A 24814-nucleotide genomic window follows, 5' to 3' on the forward strand; every position below is an offset into this window, starting at 1 on the left:
AGCCACACTCCTGAATCCAGAACTACGGCCAGTATATGTATATCCCAAAAGTTACCTGGACTTTAAACTATTATCAGACCATCTCCTTCATTTGTCTTAGATATTTTAAAGTTTTATTTGTAACCTGCCCATTGAGTTACGGATCAAAATCAACAAATTTGTGGCTGGGCACAGTGGCTCACACCTGTAATCCTAGCACTTTGGGAGGATGAAGCAAGGATTGTTTGGGGTTGGGAGATGGAGATCAGCCTGGACAAACAGCAAGACCCTGTCTCTACAAAAAATAAAAATAAAATGTAAATTAGCTGGTCGTGGTGACACATGCCTATAGCCCCAGCTACTCAGGAGACCAGGCGGCAGGATCTATTAAGCTCAGAAGTTTGAGGATGCAGTAAACTATAATTATGCCACTGCACTCCAGTCTGGCAACAGAGTGAGACCCTGTCTCTAAAAACACACACACACACAAAATTTGCAATGACGCTTAGCATCTATTCATTTCATATATTTATATAAGTAATAGATATGGAATATCCTAGGAAATTTCAGTTGAATTGCCCAGTAATGGAGAAAAGATGAGTTTTCTCTAACATACCCTACATATTCTTTCCTGGCATCTGTGAGATGACATATTCTATTCATTAGAAGCAAGTTTCTGTGTTTTCCTTAGTCTTTGAGAAGCTTCGTTAGCTCTAGAAACCATCAACCCACTCCATCGGAAAACAGGACTGGAAAGAAAACTAACCAACCGGCTTCTCCGCGTGGTCCAGGGGCTCCAGGAACTCCTTGCATGCCCTGGGGACCAGGTTCTCCTTGGGGTCCGTAGCCAGGTGGTCCAGCTGGTCCTGCAGGTCCTGGGGACCCAGGGGAGCCAGGATCCCCTGGAGGACCTTGGTCCCCCTTCTCACCACTCAGAGCCTGTGACAACAGGAATGTGTTTGAACCATGCTTCATTCCAGTATCTTCTTACGACAGGTTAATCGTCCTCCAGATATGAATACCAGTTAGGCTGTCATTGAGATCTTGAATTAAAAGCATTTGGCATTTGATGAGAATTATTACTAAAATAAGAGCACTGCAGGTTTCTGCCATTTTGTGTCCTTTGGAGTTTAGCAACATTTTTTGAACTTGGAACTGTCTTGAGTCCCACTTGAGATATCTTACAATGACAGATCTCTCATATGATAATAGCCACTAGAACTAAGTTCAAATTGACAGTAGTTCAACTGACTTTAGCTGTGATTTTTATGATAACGTTATATTTCTGAAATAAAATGAGTACAGCAAACCTTTATTTGTATTTTCACCAGGTATTTTCATGACAAAGGGGATTTCCCACTTCCATTTTCTCTCATAAACTGTCTAGTTTTTAAATCTTCATATGCTGTAACCTTGAAAATGATTTGTAGATTTAAAAGAAGTTGAATTTGACAAAATAATTTAAGCCCTCTTCCTTCCCAACATGGCCCTCCGAAATAAATTTGACTCAATTTTTCATTGTTCAATATCATCAGATGGCTAAGTGGTCTGTCTCCTTTTTTAATGACAGGGTGTAAGCCTCCACAAATCACCACCTTGATTTTTCTCTCATTTACTTTATGGAATATCTTTACCAGAACTTATAAAGAAAAATTCGTGAGATGCAAGTAGGGACATCATACAAATTCTCTTAATACTAGACCAACAGAATTCTGGCACTGTCGCTTTATAAGCATAACTACCACAAAGTGAACAGCCTGGGACTTGGCCAAGGCAGGGTCTGAGAACTGCTGGCCCTGTAGATGCTGCCAACCAAAAGGATTTTGTAGTCAGAAGCATTTAGGAAAGACCAGATAGCTTATCTTCATGTGGAAGACTCACAGTTCATATTCTGACATTAAAGGGTCTGTAAATGAATCTTTAAATTTGTTTACCAAGTTTCTCCAAACCTGTTTGAGGTAAAATCTGTTTTATTGGATAACACAGGTTAGCCCCAGGAGAAACTGGTATTTCATAGAATAGTTTGGGCAGCATCCCTTGCAAACCTCTTGTAAATACGTTATGATGACAGGTGCTCACCCTCTCACTCTATGACATTTTAAAACAAATCTTAGGGCCGGGTGCGTTGGCTTACACCTGTAATCCCAGCACTTTGGGAGGCCAAGGCGGGCAGATCATCTGAGGTCAGGAGTTCGAGACCACCCTGGCCAACATGGTAAAACCCCATCTCTACTAAAAATTTAAAATTAGCTGGATGTGGTGGCACATGCCTGTGATCCCAGCTACTTAGGAGGCTAAGGTGGGAGAACCGCTTGAACCCGGGAGATGGAGGTTGCAGTGAGCTGAGACTGCGCCATTGCACTCCAGCCTGGGCAACACGAGCAAAACTCCATTCCCCACTGCCCGCCCTGCAAAAAAAAAAAAGAAAAAAAAGAAAAAAAAAAAAAGATCTTGATAGGTATTACCTCAATTAAACATGTGAGAAATTCTTTCATGAAAAGGGATTAAATTGACATAAACTTAAATATCTTAAACGACAAAACAGTCTCTTTATTTGATTATGATACCTCTGAATATGCTGTCTTCTAATGCATTTATTTTTACTTAAAAGTATGGACATAGCCCCCAAAATATTTATTAAACTTTCCACTATATATCATTTTCTGAACCTTTCCATGGACTCATTTGATACAAATATGGAACTGTAATTTGTGGATGAGATGGGGTTATTATCAATATAGAATTTTGTTTGGTTGAAATCACTGAATGCTACCTATTTATTTTATCAAAATACTATAACTATTTGCTTGGGTTATTCCTGCTAATTTGAAGATGCTTCATTCTGCAGTTAGAGGGATGAACTGTGCTGAGCGGCCATTTTTGGAAAAGAAATCACTTTTATCTCTAAACTTCAGAGTACTTCATTCATAGGGAGGGTAAAGTTGCTAAATACCAACCAGTTCGCCTTTAGGTCCTGGTAATCCTTTCACTCCCGGAGTTCCAGGAATTCCATCCAAGCCCTTTCTCCCAGGTTGGCCTCTGAGCCCCGGGTCCCCTGGGGCACCCACTTGCCCCTCAGGCTGAAGTGTTTCACCTTTTTCTCCTTTAAGTCCTCGGTCACCCTTGGCACCTGGGAAACCCTAGGGTAGTACAGAAATGAATCTGCATTGTATTTTGTTAGAATTCTTCTTGTGTCAATCTTAAAAGCAGTGTGGACAAGAACTTTTCAATTTTAACATGAATTTTTTCAACACACTTTCTTTGGTCCACAAGTATTATTTCAAGCATTTTGTTTGTTTTGCTTTGTTGTTAACTTCCAAAACTGAAAAATATTTCAGTTAGATAGTGTAATTCAAAACAATACACACCATAATCTAATTCAATACCATAGAACAATCACCATAATTCAGGTTATGTTTGAATATTGGTAAATTTTAACAAGCCTCTCTGAATAATTCGATCTAAGTATATTTATCTATAACTTTTTGATTCACTATGACAATGAAAATTCTCATTTTTAACAGACTTACTGTGGTATAATTTACATACCATAAAATTTCTCCTTTATAAGAGTACAATTCAGTGATTTTTAGTAAATTTGTAGAATCACGCCACAATCACCACAATCGTGTTTAAACATCTCCATCACGTCCCCAAATTCCCTCAAACCCATTTGCAATGAACCTCTGTTCCCACCCTCAGCGCTAGGCAACCACTAATCTGTTTTCTGTTGCTGATACCATTTCAAACTGTTTATAAATTCATTGACTCATTCACTTAATCAGTCACAGATTTGCTCATTTAATCAACAGGTATCTATAAAGTGCCTACTCTTTGCAAGGCACCAAACTGATAAGTGTGTTGCAACCGTATTTCTAGAGTGTGCACTTTTTCAAATCGAAGCTAAAGATTTAAAAACATGAAATCTTACTGGAATTCCTGGAAGACCTGTATTTCCGGGGGACCCTGGGCTTCCTTTCAAGCCAGCTGCACCTTGTCTTCCTGCAAATCAACGAATTATTAACTAACTCCTCATTGAACGCCAACTCTGAGTGGACAGGGTAATACAATGTATGAAGAAAATAGAGTGTTTTCTTATGGGGAAAGAAAGACAGCTTCTATCATAAAACATAAATGCAATAAGAGAATGGGAGTAAATAACGGAACAAGAGATCATGGAAAAAGTAACTCAGATCTTAGCTCCTTAAAATTTTATCTTCACAATTTTAAGATTATATCTTTATTTTTTCTGAGTATATATTACTTTTAAAAGTAATATATGCTCATTATAAGAAAATTATGCAGAAAGAAGAGACTAAAAACCACCTATAAATCTACTACCAGAAGATAATATTTGCTAAAGTTTAATGTATATTAATGATAAATTTTTATATCCATAAGTGCATAGGACTCATATACACACTATTTTGGAATTATAGTATACATATGTCAATAAGTATGAATTTATAGCTTCGTTTTAAATGGCATGCTGCCTGTTGTGTTGGTGAGCCATCATTTATTTAGCTAAATTCTGTTTTTAGACATTTAGACGTTAGGTAGACATTTTTCAACTTTTAACTGTTGTAAACAATGCTTTGAAAAATATCTCTGGGTATTTAGCTTTCCAGATTTATCCAATTATTTCCTTTATAAAAAATTTTTAAAAGTATAACGGCAGAGGCAAATGGTCACAAACTTTTCTAAGGTTTTGAATGTCTCTTGACAAATTGCATTTTATTGTACAATTTTATATTTCCCATAGATATTTAAATATCTCTGTAAAGATGATCCCTTTAAATGACCTTCTGGGTGGGTCTTTGGTCAGTTAATCAGCACATATTTATTCAGATTCTATTTTTTGCAAGATATTGAGCTGGGATGTATATTTTTATAGGGATCCAAACCATTTTACTGCTTACATATCTTCTTTGAGCTGCACCTGGATAGGCCAAATGTAGAGAAACTATGAAAAATACAACAATGCAACGAGTGGACAGCATCAGTGAGCTGCTCACCTGCTCACCTTGAGCCAAAGAGGAGACTCAAGGATAGTCTAGGAAAATAATGATTTTTTATCTTTTATTGTTTTTCCTCCTTATTTCCCTCGTTCATTTTCTTCCTTTTGGTATTTGTTTTAATAGAACACTTCCCTTGGATATTTGGATACTGAACAGGAGTGACATGAGGAACAGCCCCTACCTCCCCACTCCTCCTTCCCTCACAAGCCTGTGAGCCAGGGCAGGAGCAGCCATTGAAAGTAGCAGAGGCCTTCATAAAGGAGAAGTGAGTGGGATCTGAGGGGACAAAGGATCCCTGCCCAAGTGCATGTCATCTGGTGGCTGGCCACAGTGTCCATGGCTGCCGCCATTAGTCTTTCTTCTTTGGATTGAGACCCAGTCTCCCAGAAGACCCTATGCCAATGCAAATGGCTACTGGATGGAGATAACATATAATATTCCCTATCCAGGTTGCCAGGCAGACCTTTGGATTAACTCCCCAAAAGCAGCCCCCTAGGAGACAGGCTACAGCACTGTGGTCAGGGGATGCAGGCGTGGAGGGCAAGAGCATGCCTCTGGATTTAAGTTCAGTCTCTACCACATTATCATTATCAGCTGTGCCACCTGATGCCTCAGCTTCCTTATCTGTCAAATGGGGTTAATTACAGCACCAACCTCTAGGGTTGATGTGAGAAATAAAGGAATGGAGGCACGTAAGACACTTAAAACAGTGCCCAACACACAGGCCAAGGGCTCTGTAACTTCAACTCTTACTGCTTAATGATACATAATTTGATGACACTGTCTGAAGACCAAGGTGCTGGTGGCAGAGTCAGGACTGTGGGTGGTAGCAAGGGAGAGAGAGGCCCTGTGTAGACAGGGGAGTGGCACAAGGGGCAGAGGAACCCAGTCAATAAACAGATGTTTTGTACTTCAAAGTTTTGCCCATAGGCAGTTCTGTGACTGAAGACAGGGAGGTCAAAAGCAGAGGTGGTGACAACTGTGAGTAACCATGTGGGACAGAGAGTCCTGGCCTGGTACAGAATTGTCAAGAGAAGACTTGTGAATCATCCTTTATTTAAGCCTCAGGACACTGGCTATAAAATGTTTTGGGTTTTTTTCTCCCCCTTTCAAAATTTGACTTAGTGGCTAATATTTTTTTTAAAAAACACCATGAGATTTAAATCAAAATTCCAATTCCTTTGTTCTGATGAAAACTTGGAAGATTTATTAATGCAGGGCCTAACATGTTGCACAGTAACAATGGGCTGGAACCGAGTGCCTGCTGGCCTGTTCAAATGTGCCCTCAGTTTGTTTACTGTAGTTCTGCAACTCTCTTGTCCCCAGCACTGAGGATGTTGCAATTTCTTAAAATAGCATTTGCATCCTTAAGAAGAAAGTGAAATACTGCACATTCCTATGACTCTTAAAAGTAGGAACATGAAAAAATGGACTGAGTAGGGTTGTGTCTTTTGAGGAAAAAGGGAGAGAGCAAATTTCTTTATGGAAGAGAAAGAGGGTGTGTGTTTCATGCAGCTGTTTCACTGCCTTCAGTTAACTGCTGTTCTCTTGTAGGACTCTGTGTTGACAATTCCTGCCTAACACAATACTTTGCTAGGGGTCAGCAACTAAAATGGAACAGGGAAAAATACCAGCTTTTCTTGGATTTTGGCTGACTTTATGTTAATAAAATATATGTTTTTGAAACTCTCCCTCCAAGTTCATATAAACCACGTCATGACATCCACCAATCAAATGCCTTTATTTTCTTCCAGTGTATTGACCCTTTTGTGCTTGCAAAAACACTTGCATGCAAATTGTTTGTACCTGGGATTCCTTTTACACCATGTAACCCTGGCAACCCTGGGAGACCAGGGGGCCCTGGGATATAAGGGCACTGTGTACACAGCAGGCCTGGTTCTCCTGCAACGAGAGTACACTAGCATTACTTATAAAGCTACACCGAGTCCTCAGAAAGAACAAATATTTTCCAACCACACTATCATTTATTACATTTAAACATTTTTATGTAGTGAAAATTATCTAGGACATTATACATATTAATTTTAAAATTCATCTATTATAGATCTGCTTACTTTAATGTTCTGAGCTCTACAGTTCTTCTGAAAGGGGAAATTCCAAGACTCTAACATAAAACATCTATTTCAGTGATTCTTCCCTTGCATGCAGGCGAAAACTCACATTTTAGGGATATCCAACAATTTACTGCATAGGTGCCAAATAAATTATTGATTTACAGATAAACAAAATCATCACTGACTGGTAGCTATTTGGGGTCATTGTTATCTCAGGGGGAAAATCAATGATAATAATGATGATGAAAAAGGCTTATCCTAATACAACATTATTGATTGAACCAACCTTTGGGCCCGTCAACGCCTGTGATTCCTGGAGACCCTAGATAGCCTGGCAGTCCGCGATCTCCAGGTGGACCCTTGCGAAAAACGATGTCACCTGTAAAAATACAGCACCAAAGGCAATTTTTTATTTGTGTGTGTTTTTTTTTTCAACTTAGCGAGTGTTGTAATATACGTATTATTTGAAGTGCATCTCTCTCATGCTTGTATTGGAAGCCTAGTCTTAAAAGTTTATCTGCAACTGAGAAGACATGGTGACCAGCTCTTCCCTTCATATTACATAGATGTGGCATTTTTAAGGTAGTTAATCTTCGAAAGCTCATTATATAATTTTTTTTGGTCACAGAATCAACCTATTTTATCTTACTTAGTTGTTTCCAGTTATTCCAAGTTGCTATGGTTTGGCTGTATCCCCACCCAAATCTCATCTTGAATTGTAGTACTTCTATAATCCCCATGTGTCTTGAAACAGACCTGGTGGGAGGTAATTTAATCATGGGGGTGGTTACCCTCATGCTGTTCTTGTAATAATGAATGAGCGCTTATGAGATCTGATGGTTTTATAAGGGGCTTTTCCCCATTTTGCTCAGCACTTCTCTTGTTGCCATCATGTGAAGAAGGACATGTTTGCTTCCCCTTCTGCCATGAGTGTAAGTTTCCTGAGGCCTCCCCAGCCATGCTGAACTGTGAGTCAATTAAACTTCTTTCCTTTATAATTTACCCAGTCTCGGGTATGTTTTTATTAGCAGCATGAGAACGGACTAATACACAGACTATCCCTTTAGCATCTTGAGGCAAAGGATCAAATCTTATTCTGGCAAAGGATCAAATCTTATTCTGGATATTTTTGATACATTGTATTTTCCTGATATACTGTAGATGCTTAATATATGTTGAGAAAAAGAAAAATGGATTCTGACTCAGCGTATCATCTGTTTTCTCTTTGTTGCTTGTCCACATCAATTGAGTTGTCATTCTTAAGGCGGGTCTCTAAGAAAGCTCTTTTCAGCTTCCACATTATCTGCTACTGTAATGTTACAATGGACAGCTAATTCTCTTAAACTGGTTAATTGTGTTCAGTAATCTAATTGTTGGCTTTGTCATTTCAATTACAGGTTGAAGGCAATGGTGATTAAAGTAAATATTTAAAAACCGTACCATAGCTGTCCCAAATTTCAGAAAAACAAGGTACCACTAGAAACATTTAATTTCGTTGGAACACAGAAGAATGACCATTTTGTGATCAGTTTTCTGCATCTTTAAAATACCTGGAAGGTCATCTTTAAATGGTACAATCTGATAAAAGTTTAATACTTAGTGTAGACTTATATGAATACTACATTCATACATTTTTGTATACTTATACATTTTCATACTCAATTAATGCTTAATTCAAAAAATATTTGAGTACCTGCAGTGTTCCCCATGCTACATACTGGGCTTAAACAGTTAAAAAGATATAGTCTTTGACCTCAAAATACTTCGACTCTTGTAAGAAAAACAAAGACAAAGATAAGGCAATGTGAAAACTACAGTTGGGATAACCTTGGCAGTTACAGGATGTGGACTCATTGAAAGCTTTCTGCTGGACTTGAACTTGAAGCTGCAGTCTGAAGGACAGATGGGTATTGCTTAGAGAAGGGAAGGTAGGAAGCAAAGACCCCTGGACAGAGTGTAGCAGGCACTGAGGGAGCATGACACCTCCGGGAGGGAGCCACGAGCACCTGGGCCCAGATCCCAGCTTTAGTTTCATTAGCCCTGTGAACTCTGTATGTCAGCCTTGACATAGAAAAAAAGAGGATACTAAATTTCCATCTTAAAAGAGACTTGGAAGAAGCTGAGATTATAGGCACACCACCACACCTGGCCCCAGAAAAGCTTTGTTAAAATATAAAGTGTGATCTATATGTTCGTGAGGACCTCTTGTACCTGTGAGCCAACACAGAATGCTAGGGGGCTCTGTAGAAGAATGCAAAGGAGAGGATGCCTGTGTCAGGACCTGTGAGCACCACTTCAAGTGCATTGGGCCACAGCTCTGTCATCTCGGACCCCTTTACCTCATAGCATGTTGCCTTACACCTGTGCGGCACACCTGTGGCCTACTGTCCTGGGGCTTCCCTGCTGATGCCAAGGCATGGGACTTCCTGGGAACCACGCAGACACAGCCTGGAAGTGGGAGGATGGGAGGTGGGGGGCTGCCCCTCTCTTGGGGGGAAATCTTTGACCCATGGGAACTAGGAGCAAATGGATACGTTCTTGCCTCTTTCTCCCCTGGCACAGGCTTCTTAGAAGATAGTCTCTGGGGCTGAACAGGTAGTTGCATTTGGTCAAGGCCAACTTGATAGCCACCCGTCCTTCCCCGCGTCACTCTCTTTGTCCCTGCCTCCTGCTCTGCTCTCTGGGAAACTCTGGCTAAGACTTTGCTGCATTTGTTAAGTAGTCATTGCATCAATTTCTTTCACAGAGAGTTAGTGAAATGAAGACCATCGGAAAGATAACTCATAAAAACCACACAGACTGGTGGCTAAGCTGTGAGGAGGGTTTGTCACCCCTGGTTTGCACACAACTGTCATTTGGTGCTGTACACAAAAGGGATCCCCTTCCACATCTTTACCTGGTGGTCCTGGAGGTCCCGGCGATCCTGGAGGGCCTGGTGAACCGGGACAACCTGGGGACCCAGGAGTCCCCATGGCATCCTTTCCTGGGCGGCCTCGTTCCCCTTTACTTCCTTTCAAGCCTGGCCATCCAGGGGCTCCTCTGAGGCCAGGCCTTGATGATCCTTGGAGAAAATAATCATTTCTTGTATTTTACATTTTTTCCTGATTAATACAAATTTATTTTTTAATTGTAAGAGTAATAAAATTTTATTTATAAAAATTGCACAATGGAGAGGTACATAACACATTTGAATAAAAAAGTGAATATCCTTGCTTTTTTCATCTGTGGCCTTGTTAAATAACCACACTACAGCGAAGTGCAGAACATTCCATTCCCACGAGAAAATTTGTCTAATTTATTACAAGAAACTGAAACAGAGTTTGGGATGCACTGTATCTTTTTATTTAAAAGGAAGTGAGAAATATTTCCATATATGCTACTTTGTAAATTTTTTTTTTTTTATTAGAGACTAGAGGATGCCGCCAGTGTCCAAAATGAGAAAGAGAGAAAGTTGTGAAGTGGACTTTATTCCTGCCAGTGTCTTAGACATAAAAGGGTATGATGAGGGATGGTCACCTCCTGGGAAAGGAGCTGTGCCTGGTGGCACAAACCCCACCCTAATCTTAAAATGGTGAGAATGTGAGGAGCGGACAGTCTCAAATCTCTGTCCCACAAACATTTTAACTATTAAGAAGAGAGATGCCACCAGCAAAGGGCTGAGAAACCAGCTGAGGTAATATCTGATTATGTCCTGTTATGTGAACATAAAGACAGAATCTTCTGATTGACATGTTTCATAGTTTTGTATTTTTTTTAATCATATTTTACTTTGGCATATATATTTGTACTAATTTATGGGGTACATGTAAGATTTTGTTACATGTATTGAATGTGTAGTGTAATGATCATGTCAGGGTATTTTTGAGTATCTATGACCCAAGTATTTATCATTTCTGTGTTGAATACATTTCATGTCCTCTCTTCCAGTTAATTTGAAATATACATTGTTGTTAACTATAGTCACTCTACTCTGCTATCAAACATTAGAATTTATTCCTTCTATCTAACTGTATGCTTGTACCCATTAACCAATCTCTCTTCACCCCCAACTCCATCAAAAAAACTCTTAGAACCGATAAACAAATTCAGTAAAATTGCAGGACATGAAATCAGCATATCAAAATCAGTAGCATCATTTTTAAGCACCAATAATGAAATAGGCAAAAAAGAAGTCAAGAAGGCAATCCCATTTGCAGTAGCCACACACACAAAATAAAATACCTAGGAATACATTTAACCAACAAGGTGAAAAATCCCTGCAAGGAAAACTACAAAACACCGGTGAAAGAAATTGAAGAGGACACAAACAAATGGAAAGGTATCCCATGCTCATGGATCAGAAGAACTAATATAGTTAAAATGACCATACTACCCAAAGCAACCTACAGATTCAATGCAATTCCTATCAAGATACCAATGCCATTTTTCACAGAAACAGAAAAAACAATCCCAAAATTCTTCTGGAATTAGAGCTTTGTAATTTTCCACTCATTGGCTTCTTAAAGGAGCCTTTTTTTTTTTTTTTTTTTTTTTAACTTAGTGGCCTGGGAGGGCGAAGGAGGTCTTCTTTAATGTCAGAGCTCTAAAATATCTTTTTGCCCCGTTCTAACTGTAAGAGATATCTACTATTAACAGTTTGAGATATATCTTTCCATGCATATTCAGGTACATATAATATTTATCCATTTCTGTATCTATTTTTTTAATAGTGGAATTATAGTACACTTATAGTTCTGCAGTCTGCTTAATTTTGAGTAATTTTCAAAATTATGACGTAGTATAATATACAACATTATACAAAGAAAAATATGATCAGTGGCAGGTGTCTAATAGTTCATCACATTTTGCTCTTTTTTCTTAGTTTTGTTTTCATTAAAAAGAACACGCTACAGTTATACTTGATGAGTCCCTGTGGACCATCCCTGATCCAACTCTTTTTCCTCTCTCAAAAGGTAAACACTCTAATCAGTCACAGACGAAAGTTTAGAACTTTACAGAAAAAGTGTAATGTAGGCATCCTTATGCAACTCGTGCTATGTTATGAAAACTACCATTTTCAACCAACCTCATTACCATAACATTGTTTTCTATTTCTGTACCTCCTCTGAGTTTCAAGGCCCCTGCTCATACCCCAAAGTCACTGTAAAAATTCCTGACAATAAGGTGCTTACACTTAGTTAAAACTGCTGAGAAGTGAAAAAGAGCATTTCTATATCAGTTTGTATCAGCTCCACTCCTTCTTCCACTATAAATTGCAAACATGACAATTTAAGAAGCTGGAAACACTATTTTATTTTATTTTATTTTGAGATGGAGTCTCACTCTGTTGCCCAGGCTGGAGTGCAGTGGCACCATCTCAGCTCACTGCAACCTCTGCTTCCCTGGTTCAAGCGCTTCTCCTGCCTCAGCCTCCTGACTAGCTGGAATTACAGGTGTGCACTACCCATGCCCAGCTGATTTTTTTTAATTTTTTAATTTTTTTTATTTTTAGTAGAGACAGGGTTTCGCCATGTTGGCCAGGCTGGTCTCGAACTCCTGACCTCAGGTGATCCACCCGCCTTAGCCTCCCAAAGTACTGGGATTACAGGCATGAGCCATTGCACCCAGCCTGGAAACACTTTTAGATCAGTTAGTGAAACATTTGTCTTATGTAAATAATGCAAAATTAATAGAGGACAGTGTATTTTCCTTTGTAATAGCATTTCTACTTGTACCCTGAGAAACATGGACATACCAGGACTTCCAGGAACTCCGGGGGGACCACTGGGACCTGGGAATATATAACATTAATTAATTGCTTAGAAAGATGTAAATGCTATCCCATCCACTTTTGAAATCTTGGGTGACAATATAACGCTAGTTAATAATACAGAGTTTTCGTGTTTGTTCCTACTCTCACCTAGACAAACATTAGACATTTTCTCCTATTTAGACAAGAGAAAACGAATCTTAGAAGTCTAACACTCAAAAGTAAATCATGCCGCCTTATCATTTTCACATAATTCAACAGAGATTTACTAAGAGCCTGTTTTGTGTTCAGCACTTTGCTGGAAGTGCAGACGCCAGAAAATCAAACAGTGCTGGAACATCCAGGATCTGCAGTTTGTCTTGGTGTTCCATCTTAGATTGCTTCCACCTGTAATATCCTGGGGGTTATAATTCTTTTATATATACATGTAAGTGATTTATAGTAAGTGAACCAGATTTTTAAGACAATCTATATCAATGTCTGTATTCATCTGTCCTTTTATTTAAAGACACTGGGAAATTTTATTCTTTTAAGTAAAATTTTCCTTTGAAATCTTCTTCGTATCAATCATTTGTCTAGATCAGTGGCTGCCAATCCTGGCTGCATGCTGGACTAGTCCAGGGAGTTTTTACAATCTACCAGTGTCCAGAGCCCTCCTCTAGACAATGAAATCAGAATGACAGGGTGGGACCTTGACGAGGCCATTACAGAAGTTCCCAGGGATTCCAATATGTAGCCAGAGATGAGAGGGATTGGCCCAGAACTTTTGGATTTCTCCAAAGAGATACAGTATAAGTACATGAGACAATAATTCATGGCACCAAGTAGAGATCATTGTTCCAAGAGTCAGGAAACCAGAGTTTCAGTTCCCCCTTGCAAATCTCTATGGGTTTGTTCGGGGTCTCCATTTATCCCTTCATAATCCCATTGAGATTACCAGTGCCTTGTACTCCCTCCTCCTGCCTCCTCCAAGTATTTCCATGACAGATTTGAACGTTATGCTTTGCTACATAAAGATAATTTAATTACCTTCCCGGTATACCACCTATGAAATAAAAATATGAAGAGTAGGAGACATCCAAAAATAACAGCCCTATGAAAGTGAAGAGATCTCCCTTCCCTTTCCTCACCCATGTCAACTCTATAAGCACATGCTATTTATTACCTTGAAAGAAAACCAGAAATATGTTCAGCAAATGCTCTGGGAAGAAATTTATTCTTACCTTGTGGGCCACGAACTCCTTTGGGCCCTGGTGGGCCTGGAATGCCTTCATCTCCCTTTTCCTGGTATGTGTCATAATATTCTGTCTTAGAGGAGAAAGAAATGAATACAGAGAAAGGATAGCTATTTATGGACAGCTCACCAAGCATAATTACTTCAGTTTCTTCATTTTGGCCCAAAGATGGCTGCCTTCTTTTCCTGAATTCATAGGTTTACATGTTAGCAGGTATATGATAGTCACGTAAATGTAGGTGGAAAAATTTAAATAAGTAGACCTTTGTGGTGTCACAGTATCAGATATTTTATGGGCTTTCAATTAGAAACACATTTTATGATGTGACTCAGGTTACACACCCACGTTTGTATGTACACATTCATACATACCTATGTATGTGTGCATATGTATAGAAAAATGAAAGTTTCACAAAATAATGACTTATTCTTACAACATACGATCAACCCCGATACTTTTTATTCTATTCTATTTTACTTTTCAAAAATGCTGGTCCTGGTGGACTGAACTTATTTTCATTTTGGAAGTGTATGGAACCCACACATCAAAAAATACTGTATTTATTGTTTCTTTAAATTCCAGGGAACCCTTGGCCTGCAAGAATCGAAGAATATTGTTTCTGACATGCTCAGTGGACCTATTGCCAGTGTTCTTAACCATTTCCTTCCTAAGTTGAACTTCTTTTGAGGTTAGTAGAAGCTGCAAACAGAGTTATATGGAATTGAATCTAAGAAAATACACAGTGAGGAGTGCTAAGAATTCCTCTGAAATGTAATGAAAACATAGATTTCTTTTAACATTCAGTACATTTATCTTGAAGGAAGCAAGGTGGAAATATCAATGGTTTTAAAAAAACCTCTTTGCTTTTTCATATGCTAGATGGATCAATTACTTTGTTGACTTATTTAAGATGAAGTAACAAGAGCCTTGTAGTTAAGCAATATGTATAAAATCACAAAAGTATTGTATTAACAATATAACAATAATGTCCACCATGAAATCTGTAATGATATGCGTGCACCTACCAAGTGCTGGGCACAGTGCTAAGTGATTTCACAAAATAACTCATTTCATCTTCCTGGGAACTCCACCAAAGTATTTTGGGACTGTTATAGTTTGAGTGTGCCCCCTCCAAAATTCAGGTGTTATCAGTGTGATAGAAGTGTGAGGTAGGGCCTTTAGGAGGTAATTAGGCCATGAGGGTTTCTCCGTCATTAATGGGATTAAGGCCCTCTTAAAAGAGGCTTCGAGCAGTCTCAGGCCAGCTTGCCCTTCTGCTTTCTGCCGTGTGAGGATGCAGCCAAGAAAGCCCTCACCAGACCAAGGGCCAGCATCTTGATTTTGGACTTCCCAGCCTCTAGAACTGTGAAAATAAACTTCTGTTATTTATAAATTACTCAGTCTCAGGTATTCTATTGTAGCAGCACAGAACAGACTAAGACAGGGGCTCTATGCATCCAAATCATTTGCTTTCAGGGTAAAGATGCAGATTTCCAGGCCCCACTCCAATTCCTGAGTTACATTACTGAGCATGGGGGTCTGAGAACGGCATTTTTAACAGGACACTCTTTCCCCTCATGACTCTTTTGCCACAATGTGCCATTTTGTTTAACCTGCATGATCATCCATGGCAGCCTTGCTTGGCACACTGAATGTGAGAACCACTGTGTTTTGAGGTAAGAGATGAATGGACACCAGCACTCAGAGTCTGGATCCCCTTTCTTCTCTTCTTCAGCTACAGAGTCACGGAATATAGAATGTGGCTGTTCTGCAGTTAGGAGCTGACATCAAATACATGTCTGCCGGGAAGGGGAACACTGCCTGCTACGCAGAGCTTGAGCTGGAATGATTGCTTTTCACTGACCATGTATTAAACCCGTAGTTTAGCATCTGCTGCCTAAAAGCTCAGGACCCGGGCCCAGGTGCAGGGGAGGAGAAGTTGACTTCTTCATCCCTTGTTGCCTCACTGTCCTCCTCTACCCTGTAGATGCAGGATCACCTTGGGCCTGGGCTGCTCAGACAAAGCTTTTCGTCTCTTCCATAGCCCAGCATGGGCATCACTAGTACCTTCCAGGGACCAAATAGAAATATTTACCCATGGTCAAAGGGACAAATAGTGACCAGCTATTTTCTGCCCTGGTTTGATAACGAGGTAAATGTTACAATCTCTCTCACACAGTTAATGAGAGACACTGATTCAAAATTTCCTTGCTACTTTAAAGAACTTGATCAAAGATAGCATTGATATTGTCTTTAATCACACTTACTGGACCACGAAATCCTGGAGGGCCGGTGTCCCCTTTCTGTCCCTACAGTGAAAGACAATTACAAATTGTGAATATGGTCACCCAAAGTATTTACATATAAAAAGCAAGATGTACAGTTAAAATGAACAATATATTGATGTTTATATGTCATGTACAAACCAAATGAAAGTTAAAGGGACACTGACTTTAAACTATTTTCCTGGAGAGCCTGTATCTGGGTAAGGAATCCTATCTACAAGATTGTACAGAAGTTGCTATTGCCCTGGTTGTTCTCCAGGTTTCTTTCACAACACCATCTTCAGTGCTCGTTCATGTACATTTCTCATTCCTGTGTTCTCACCCTGGTTAGAGGCACAGGAATATCAGACTGTGGGTTGTATGCATTTCCAAATGTCTTAGCTGTAACCAACCCCCTTTCCTTCAAGAAGGCATTTCAGAATTCTACTGGAAGTGATACGGTTAAAGGGTAAATCTTGAATCTGCACATATACCTACATATATAGCCATGTGCCACATAACAATGTTTGGGTCAATGATGGACTGTGTATATGATAGTGGTCTCATAAGATTATAATACCATATTTTTACTACTCAATTTCTATGTTTAGATACACAAATATCCACCACTGTGTTACAATTGCCTACGTTATTCAGTACAGTAACATGATATGCAGGTTTGTAGCCTACAGTAACAATCTCTGCCATCTAGGTTTGTGTGAGTACACTCTATGATGTTTGCACAATGACAAAATCACCTAATAATGCATTTCTCAGGACATATCCCTATCTTTAAGTAACACATGATTACACATGACTTGAAAATGTTTGTAACATATTGTCAGAAGTACAGAATACAGTTCACAACTAATTGACCACAAGCTTTCAATGTATCATGACTCAGATTGAGACTCATGAACTCTAGCCTATGCTTGATCTCAAATAACCACAACCTTCCTACAATTGTAGGTCTTTTTCTACCTCTTCCTCATGGGAAGCTGGAATCTCACTGGTCCTAAGTCAGACAGCTTCAAGTACATAGCACAAGTTTAATATCTTTTCCTCAAGAACACCCTTCAAATGTTTAAGTAAAGTTGCCACATCTCTCTCTTCTTCTTAACAGACCTAGTAGCGTATTTGAATGAAGCCTGTTATTGTAATCCCTTGTACTTAGGTCCAGGATGTAGGTAAAAGTAAAAGCATAGGCAAAACCCAACCTATTAAAAATAGGATATTAGGGAGAGGGTTACCTTAATGCCATCTTCACCTGCTAACCCAGGGAAACCCCTGTTGCCCTTGACTCCCTAAAGAAAAGAACAAAAGGAATGAATGGGTCAGAAGACACAGGAGCCAACTGCTTCTGGGGGGAACAGGTGCAATTTGAACTCCTCTGAAACAAAGGAATGTGCTCAGATGATCTCTCTTCACAGTGGAGGTGTAAAACTATGATTCCCAAGTGCAATTTTTAAAACCTGTAAGCTTTTTGTTTGTTTATAACTATTTAGTGACTTTTAAAAATCCTTCTTCAGCTAGTAGGACTGACATTTTTACTACCTCCATGGGCCAAATCAAGTCTATACCTCACTTCCGGGGAAGCCAGGAATGCCGTCTTCACCGGGTTTTCCCTACAGCAAAAACAAATAAAAAACATGAAGTTTGATAAATATGGCTAACTTTACAAATACGGAAATCTTAAGTGATATGATCATCTCCTCTTGACTTCAGGCATGAAAAGTCTGAGTAGAGATCCTCACCCAGGTGTTAGAAGGAAAAACTATTAACCACAGAATACACAATGGCCCTCTCTTTCCAGGGAAAGCATGGGAAACTAGAGAAATGGGGAACTAGAGAAAGTCAGAGAAGGAAGGAAGGACGTTAACAGCCAAACTTAAATTAGAGCTGATGCTGTTCATCCTAAGCTTGGAAGGAAAATAAGAAACACACTGGGCAGCGAAGTAAATAAGGAAGCCTAGAAAGGGGAAGGTGTTCACAGTCCGTTTATTCGTTTATTTGAAATATTGGTAATTCCTTGGACTCCAGGTGTGCCTATATTTAAATACATGTATAAAAGATATAGTGTGGTATCTCAACCAGCAGCTTGGATTGACTTTTATGGTATTTGCCCTTCCTGATAAAATTTAAAAATCACGTTCATTGAATATTTTTTTTTCCTTAGGCAAAAAAATATGTTTTTTGCTTATGTATAATTTTTATAGATTTTACTTTTCCAAAAGTATAACTTTTAGAAATTTAACACAATATATGGATTTAAATCTTTCCAAAATGGATCTGGGTAGGGTAGTGGGGTCCTGCTGCTTCCGTTTTTCCAGCCACCCACTTCTGGTCACAGATTGTCCTATATCCTTTGTGGGGGGCTGCTCTTCCCTCACTCTGGGTGGTTCTGATGGCACTGTCAATCTGAGTAGCCCACTGCCCCACTGGCCTGGCCAATCATAGTACCCTTTTCTCTTGATCACAGCCTTTTTTCCAGAGTGAGACCAGATATGACCAAGCTGGGCCAATGAGATGAATTCCCTGGGATTTTATAAATGGACACAGGGAGAGAGATGCTGGCTTTCTCCTCTAATGCCATCAGCCTGAAGTTGTTTGCTGCAGGGTAGCTCTTTCTTTCCATCTCCCCTGACATGGAAGATCATCTGCCAGAGGAAAGAATGAGGCTGATATGCAGAGAGAAGCAGAAGTGAGATGGAAAGGGAGTCCTGCCCTTATTTTTTCAGGCTCTGAAGTCCTTGAACCCTGTTTTAGCCTTGAACGTCTTAGATACTTGAGCAAGTAAATCCTGCCTCCCAAATCTTAAAGAACAAAAATTTTTAACTGGAGCTAATTTGAGTTGGGCATCTTGTTCCTGTAACCTAAAGAGTCCCAAGTCCTGACTAATCAAAACTGCACATGACACCGAATCTCCAAATTTACCTGCGGGCCGGGGTCTCCAGGAGCACCCTTTTCAGATCTATATGATTCTCCAGGCAGTCCCTGTATTAAGCAGAGCTATGTCAAGTTTTATGAATTACTGATTTTTTTACTTACATTTATTTTTATTAATTTGTCCCTTTTGGTTATTCTGCCATTTAAAAACATGTTTAAGTGCTGAGTCATCTAAGAGAGAAATCTTATTGATGAATAGTAATTAAAAAACAGATGCTAAAAAAGCTGATGCTGAAGATAAGTCATAAGATGGGCGGCATTGGATGCATGTACAACAGTGCAAGGATTTCAGCAAGGAGTGGCTGTAAAATAACTCTAGTGTATTCATGATCTCTGCGGTCAAATGTTACTGTATTTTAGCCAATGTTAAGACTTAAAAGCAATAGCTGCTGTGGAGTAGCCATTCTTTTATTCCTTTACTTTCTTAAAAAAAAAACAACTTAAGACAAAACACACATCAAACTAAATACTAGGGCTCTACTTTGTGTGTTGTGGGGACAATATAACTTTAAATAACCTACTGAGGGTCCAGGAGGTCCAGGCTGGCCGATGGCTCCCTTGTCTCCCTTTTCCCCCTTGAGGTCCTGCCAAAGAAACAGTTCAACATTGTTACAAATGGATGAAATGAGATTTCACTGATTCAACAGTGAGACATATCCTCTATCTGTTCAATAAATTGGGTTTACAAACTATGAATGTGCCTTATGTTAATACAACCCAATACACCTTCCATTTCTCACATTTCAAATTTTATACCTGTGAACTCACTGAGACTACCTGCAAAATTTTTTTAAGTATCTTTTTTTTTTTTTAAAGTCTCACTCTGTTGTCCAAGCTGGAGCCCCAGATCTTCCCCGTGTAATATTTCCAAGATTTATGAGTAAAGGACAGGAAGGAATAAGTCCTGGAGGTTCTGGCTGACTGAGGAAGCTGGGCTGAACTGGGCTTAGATAATAAGAGCTTGTAAAAGAGGTACAGAGTCACAAGGACTTCGTCCTAGACATGGGAAGGCACAACCCTAATCATAAAACTGAAGAATTACCGTTCTGTTATCTGGGCCAGTTAGGGTCACAATAACTGTTCCTGGTGGTCCCGGGGGTCCTGTTAACCCTTTCACACCCTAAAGACAAAAACACTTAGGAGTGAGAAAATAAACAACAGCATCACCATTTCAATGTTACTACATTTGAAAGGTCTACTTTTCCCCTTTAGTGCTTATATGAGAAGATAGAACAAATGAAGGCCCATCAATTTCCGCTTGGCCAGTAAGTAAACGGTATAGGCTGATATGCTCTGGGACATAAAATATCTTGCCTGCTAATAAGACACAGTATTTAAATTACCCGCTCTCCTTTTTGTCCTATCACTCTTTCACCCATGTGACCCTGTAAGAAAACACAAAACCAAATTATTTTCTAAAAATAAATATGAATAAATAGTCTAAACCCATCAAAGTTCCAATATTTGTAACTGAGCATTTCTATTTTAACTTTCATTTTAGAATGACAAATTATTTTAGCTATTTCTTAGAGAAGAGCATTGATATGTTTCTTTTAGAGGAGGAGCTCTTGAGGTGCAGAAAGCTTAAGGGATTAAGCCGAAAGCTAACATGGCAAATGCTGACACGCAGTGGTGTGGGGGAGGGAAAGGAACTCAGCTCAGAGCATATTTTTCTGGCTCTGCAGTAGCTAGTTTTGATCCCACTGGCCGGCTGCTTAACTTCCTGATGCCCTTGTTTTCTTGTTTTAAAAATAAGAATGGGTAGCTGCATTTCAGGATTCTGAAATTCAATACTTAATAGAGAATCTAAGAATAGAATTCCAGCTACCCGACTTCACTGGTAATTTAGTGACATGAGTCTAATGCGAATAGTTTCTTCACTAATGATGGCTGATCCGTCATTTCAACTAACACCTGCTTGCTTTTTCACCCCTGAGTATGCAGATCTTCCCCTTGTTAGACCAAAGCTGAGGGGAATCAAAACACTTTAAACCTCAGCTCTGCCATGTACTGTCTATTGGACAATTCACTTAACCAGAACCTATCCATCTCTCAGGGTGTGTGCGTGCATGTGTGTGTGCGTGTGTGTGTGTGTGTGTATTTGTGTGTATCAATAAGAAAATAAATATGAAAGTGTCTTAGAAAATACCTCATATAAAAGGCTACCCAAGCCAGGCATAGTGGTTCACGCCTGTAATTCCAGCACTTTGTGGGGCTGAGGCAGGTGGATCACCTGAGGTCGGGAGTTCGAGACCAGCCTGGCCACCATGGTAAGACCCCCGTCTCTACTAAAAATACAAAAAAAATTAGCCAGTAGTGGTGCTGCACGCCTGTAATTCCACTTAGTCGGGAGGCTGAGGCAGGAGAATTGCTTGAACCCGGGAGATGGAGGTTGCAGTGAGCCAAGATCACACCACTGCACTCCAGCCTGGGCAACAGAGTGAGACTCCATCTCAAAAAAAAGAAAAATAATAATAAAATAAAAGGCTACCTGATAGTAGGAGATACTGTGCTTAGAACTAATTTCCTGTTGGGGCTCAGCCTCACTCAATATTTTTATAATTAAACTAACAATTGCACTTCTGTTTTTTGTTTGTTTTTGTTGTTTGTTTTTGTTTGTTTGTTTTAGATGGAGCCTCTTTCTGTCACCCAAGCTGGAGTGCAGTGGTGCTATCTTGGCTCACTGCAAACTCCGACTCCCGGGTTCAAGCTATTTTCCTGCCTCAGCCCCCTGAGTAGCTGGGATTACAGGCATATGCCACCATTCCTGGCTAATTTTTGTATTTTTAGTAGAGACAGGATTTCATCACATTGGCCAGCCTGGCCTCGAACTCCTGACCTCAAGTGATCCACCCGCCTCTGCCTCCCAAAGTGCTGGGATTACAGGTGTGAGCCAATGCGCCTGGCCTTGTCTTAACAGAAACGCATGCAAGACCCTGTGTAATGAGCACACAAATAGTCATCCTTTACTTACTAGCATAAGACCCAGTTGGCTTTGTGAAGCAGCACACTACAAAAACTCAGAGGATAATGTGCTGTGTGAGATGATCAGAAATGGAAAACCTGTGGATTAAGAATCCTTGCATTTTTCCTGGTAAGTAGCTTCTTATAAATTGAATTAAGACTCTTTGTATCAGGGATCAAGTTACTGAAATGCAAGGAGAAGAGAGGTGAGAGCAGCTAGCCATGCTCTTCCCTGCTAGGAATCCTTGTGAGTTCCGGAGCGGTACCTAACAGTGACCCACATGAAGAAGCAGGCCAGGTTTGACTTTGAGATTGAGTAGGGTGTGCTAGCTGTTACATCATATGAACGGTAGTCTACCTTAGGTCCTCTAGGTCCCATGGCTCCTGGAAAGCCCTAGAAAAATCCACAAATGAAAATCACGGCAGGAAATGCATCCAACCAGAAAAATTCTTTTAATAACTTGTTAATAATAAATAATGAATCTATTAGTTGACGGAGTCTGCAGCAAGGATGACTTGATACTCACAAAGAATCCCGGAGGACCAGGTGGGCCAACAGGCCCAGGAAAACCTGGAGGGCCTGGCAAACCCTTGAAATTGAGAGAAGAATAAGAGTAAGTTTAACTTTACTTCTCACTTAATAACAATGTCCATTAATTAAATGCATTAACATAATAAAATCAGGAGCGCATAACACCTCCCTTTTCAGTGGCTGCAGTTAATGACAACAAATATCAAAAAGTGTGTTGCCATGTGTAACAGGCTGGCAGGACCATCTGCACAATACCGTTTCTAAAATGACCAGAGTAGTTACTTTACTTCAGATGTTTCAAAATTTTGCTTTTCTCTTTCTTCCCTCCTCTTTTCTCCTCCCTTTTCCTTTCTCTCTCTCGTTTTGGCCAAGCATACTCCTACGTTAGGGCCTGCCACCTGCTCTCCCTCTGCCTAGAATCCCCTTTTCCCAGGTATCTGTATGACTCACTCCCTTTTCCTTTTCTTGTCTTTATGTAATTGTCGTCCTTTCCATCAAGCCTTCCTGCTTATCCAAAGTTGTAACCCACCTTCCAACCCAGACACTTCCTATCCTGCTTTCCTGCATTATTTTTATTTTTAGCATTTATTACTCACACACCATAGAGTTACTCATTTACACTTTTTTTTGTTTCCCCCATGAGAATGTAAGCTCCATAAAGGCAATATATATACATTTTAAGAGACTGGGTCTCACTATGTTGCCCAGGCTGGTCTATAACTCCTAGGTCAAGAGACCTTCCCGTCTCAGCTTTCCCAAGTAGCTGGGACTACAGGCACATGCCACCATGCCTGGTTCATAAAATTTTTAAATATCTATCTATCTATCTATCTATCTTCTATCTATCTATCTTCTATCTTCTATCTATCTATCTATCTATCTATCTTCTATCTTCTATCTATCTTCTATCTATCTATCTATCATCTATCTTCTATCTATCTATCTATCTATCTTCTATCTATCTATCTTCTATCTATCTATCTATCTATCTATCTATCTATCTATCTATCTATCTATCTATCTATCTATTTTTTTTTTGAGACAGAGTCTCATTCTGTCCTTGGGCTGGAGTGCAGTGGTGTGATCTCTGCTCACTGCAGCCTCTGGTTCCCAGGTTCAAGTGATTCTCCTGCCTCAGCCTCCCAAGTAGCTGGGACTACAGGTGTATGTCACCACACCTGGCTAATTTGTGTATCTTTAGTAGACATGGAGTTTGACCATGTTGGCCAGGCTGGTCTCAAACTCCTGACCTCAAGTGATCCTCCTGCCTTGGCCTCCCAAAGTGCTGGGATTACAGGTGTGAGCCACTGTGCCCAGCCTTAAATCTACATTTGGGCTGATTTGTGCCCTGCTGTATTCCTAGAGCCTAGAAATAGCCCCTTGCACATAATTGGCAGGTAAAAAATATTTGTTGTATAATCGAATGTACCATCATTATATCTTCAGCATCATCACAATGACTAATACATAGATGATAATCAATACACATTTAAAGAATGTATCAATATCTCAGATTACTATTATCTCTTCTTCCTGGATCCCTTGCCTTCAGCATCTGGACTCTTAAATGTTTTCTAAACAAAAAAAGCGAGAGCCACCATATCTTGCATCTCTTCTCAGAAGCCTATAATGGCTCCTAATTGCATCATTCTGCATTTTTTGCAGCTCCTAATCTAACTTCACATCCTCAGTTGGGATGGCTTACCACACAGGAGTTCAACAGCCTCAACTCAAACTCACTTAGGCAAATATCCCATCTCTACCCAGGAATTTCTACATATAATTCTGAACTAAGTTGAAAGAATCCCAGTTAATTGGCTGGGTGTGTTGACTCACGCCTGTAATCCCAGCACTTTGGGAGGCTGAAGTTGGTGGATCACCTGAGGTCAGGAGATCCAGACCAGCCTGGCCAACATGGTGAAACCCCATCTCTCCTAAAAATACAAAAATTAGCTGGCCATGGTGGCCTGCGCCTGTAATCCCAGCTACTCAGGAGGCTGAGGCAGGAGAATTGCTTGAATCTGGGAGGCGGAGGTTGCAGTGACCCAAGAT

The 24814-nt window shown here is 39.8% G+C and overlaps 1 protein-coding gene across 1 annotated transcript in view; it reads right to left on the bottom strand.

The window, feature by feature from the left end:
• The window catches only part of COL4A3 (collagen, type IV, alpha 3 (Goodpasture antigen)), a 161494-nt gene that overhangs the window by 54675 nt on the left and 82005 nt on the right, over positions 1-24814 (bottom strand). The window contains exons 10-26 of the mRNA XM_011984974.1: positions 22758-22820; positions 22589-22624; positions 20610-20651; positions 20309-20386; positions 19788-19850; positions 19255-19314; positions 17901-17945; positions 17571-17624; positions 16324-16365; positions 14045-14129; positions 12807-12842; positions 9969-10133; positions 7359-7451; positions 6804-6899; positions 3911-3981; positions 2937-3119; positions 750-918 (exon numbers count right to left, since the gene is read on the bottom strand). Of these exons, the coding sequence (XP_011840364.1) occupies positions 750-918; positions 2937-3119; positions 3911-3981; positions 6804-6899; positions 7359-7451; positions 9969-10133; positions 12807-12842; positions 14045-14129; positions 16324-16365; positions 17571-17624; positions 17901-17945; positions 19255-19314; positions 19788-19850; positions 20309-20386; positions 20610-20651; positions 22589-22624; positions 22758-22820 (1381 nt within the window). The remainder of the gene's footprint in view (positions 1-749; positions 919-2936; positions 3120-3910; positions 3982-6803; positions 6900-7358; positions 7452-9968; positions 10134-12806; positions 12843-14044; positions 14130-16323; positions 16366-17570; positions 17625-17900; positions 17946-19254; positions 19315-19787; positions 19851-20308; positions 20387-20609; positions 20652-22588; positions 22625-22757; positions 22821-24814) is intronic.

This window comes from Mandrillus leucophaeus, unplaced genomic scaffold, assembly GCF_000951045.1.
Source record: "Mandrillus leucophaeus isolate KB7577 unplaced genomic scaffold, Mleu.le_1.0 Scaffold277, whole genome shotgun sequence".
In the NCBI taxonomy this organism is placed as follows: Eukaryota; Metazoa; Chordata; class Mammalia; order Primates; family Cercopithecidae; genus Mandrillus; species Mandrillus leucophaeus.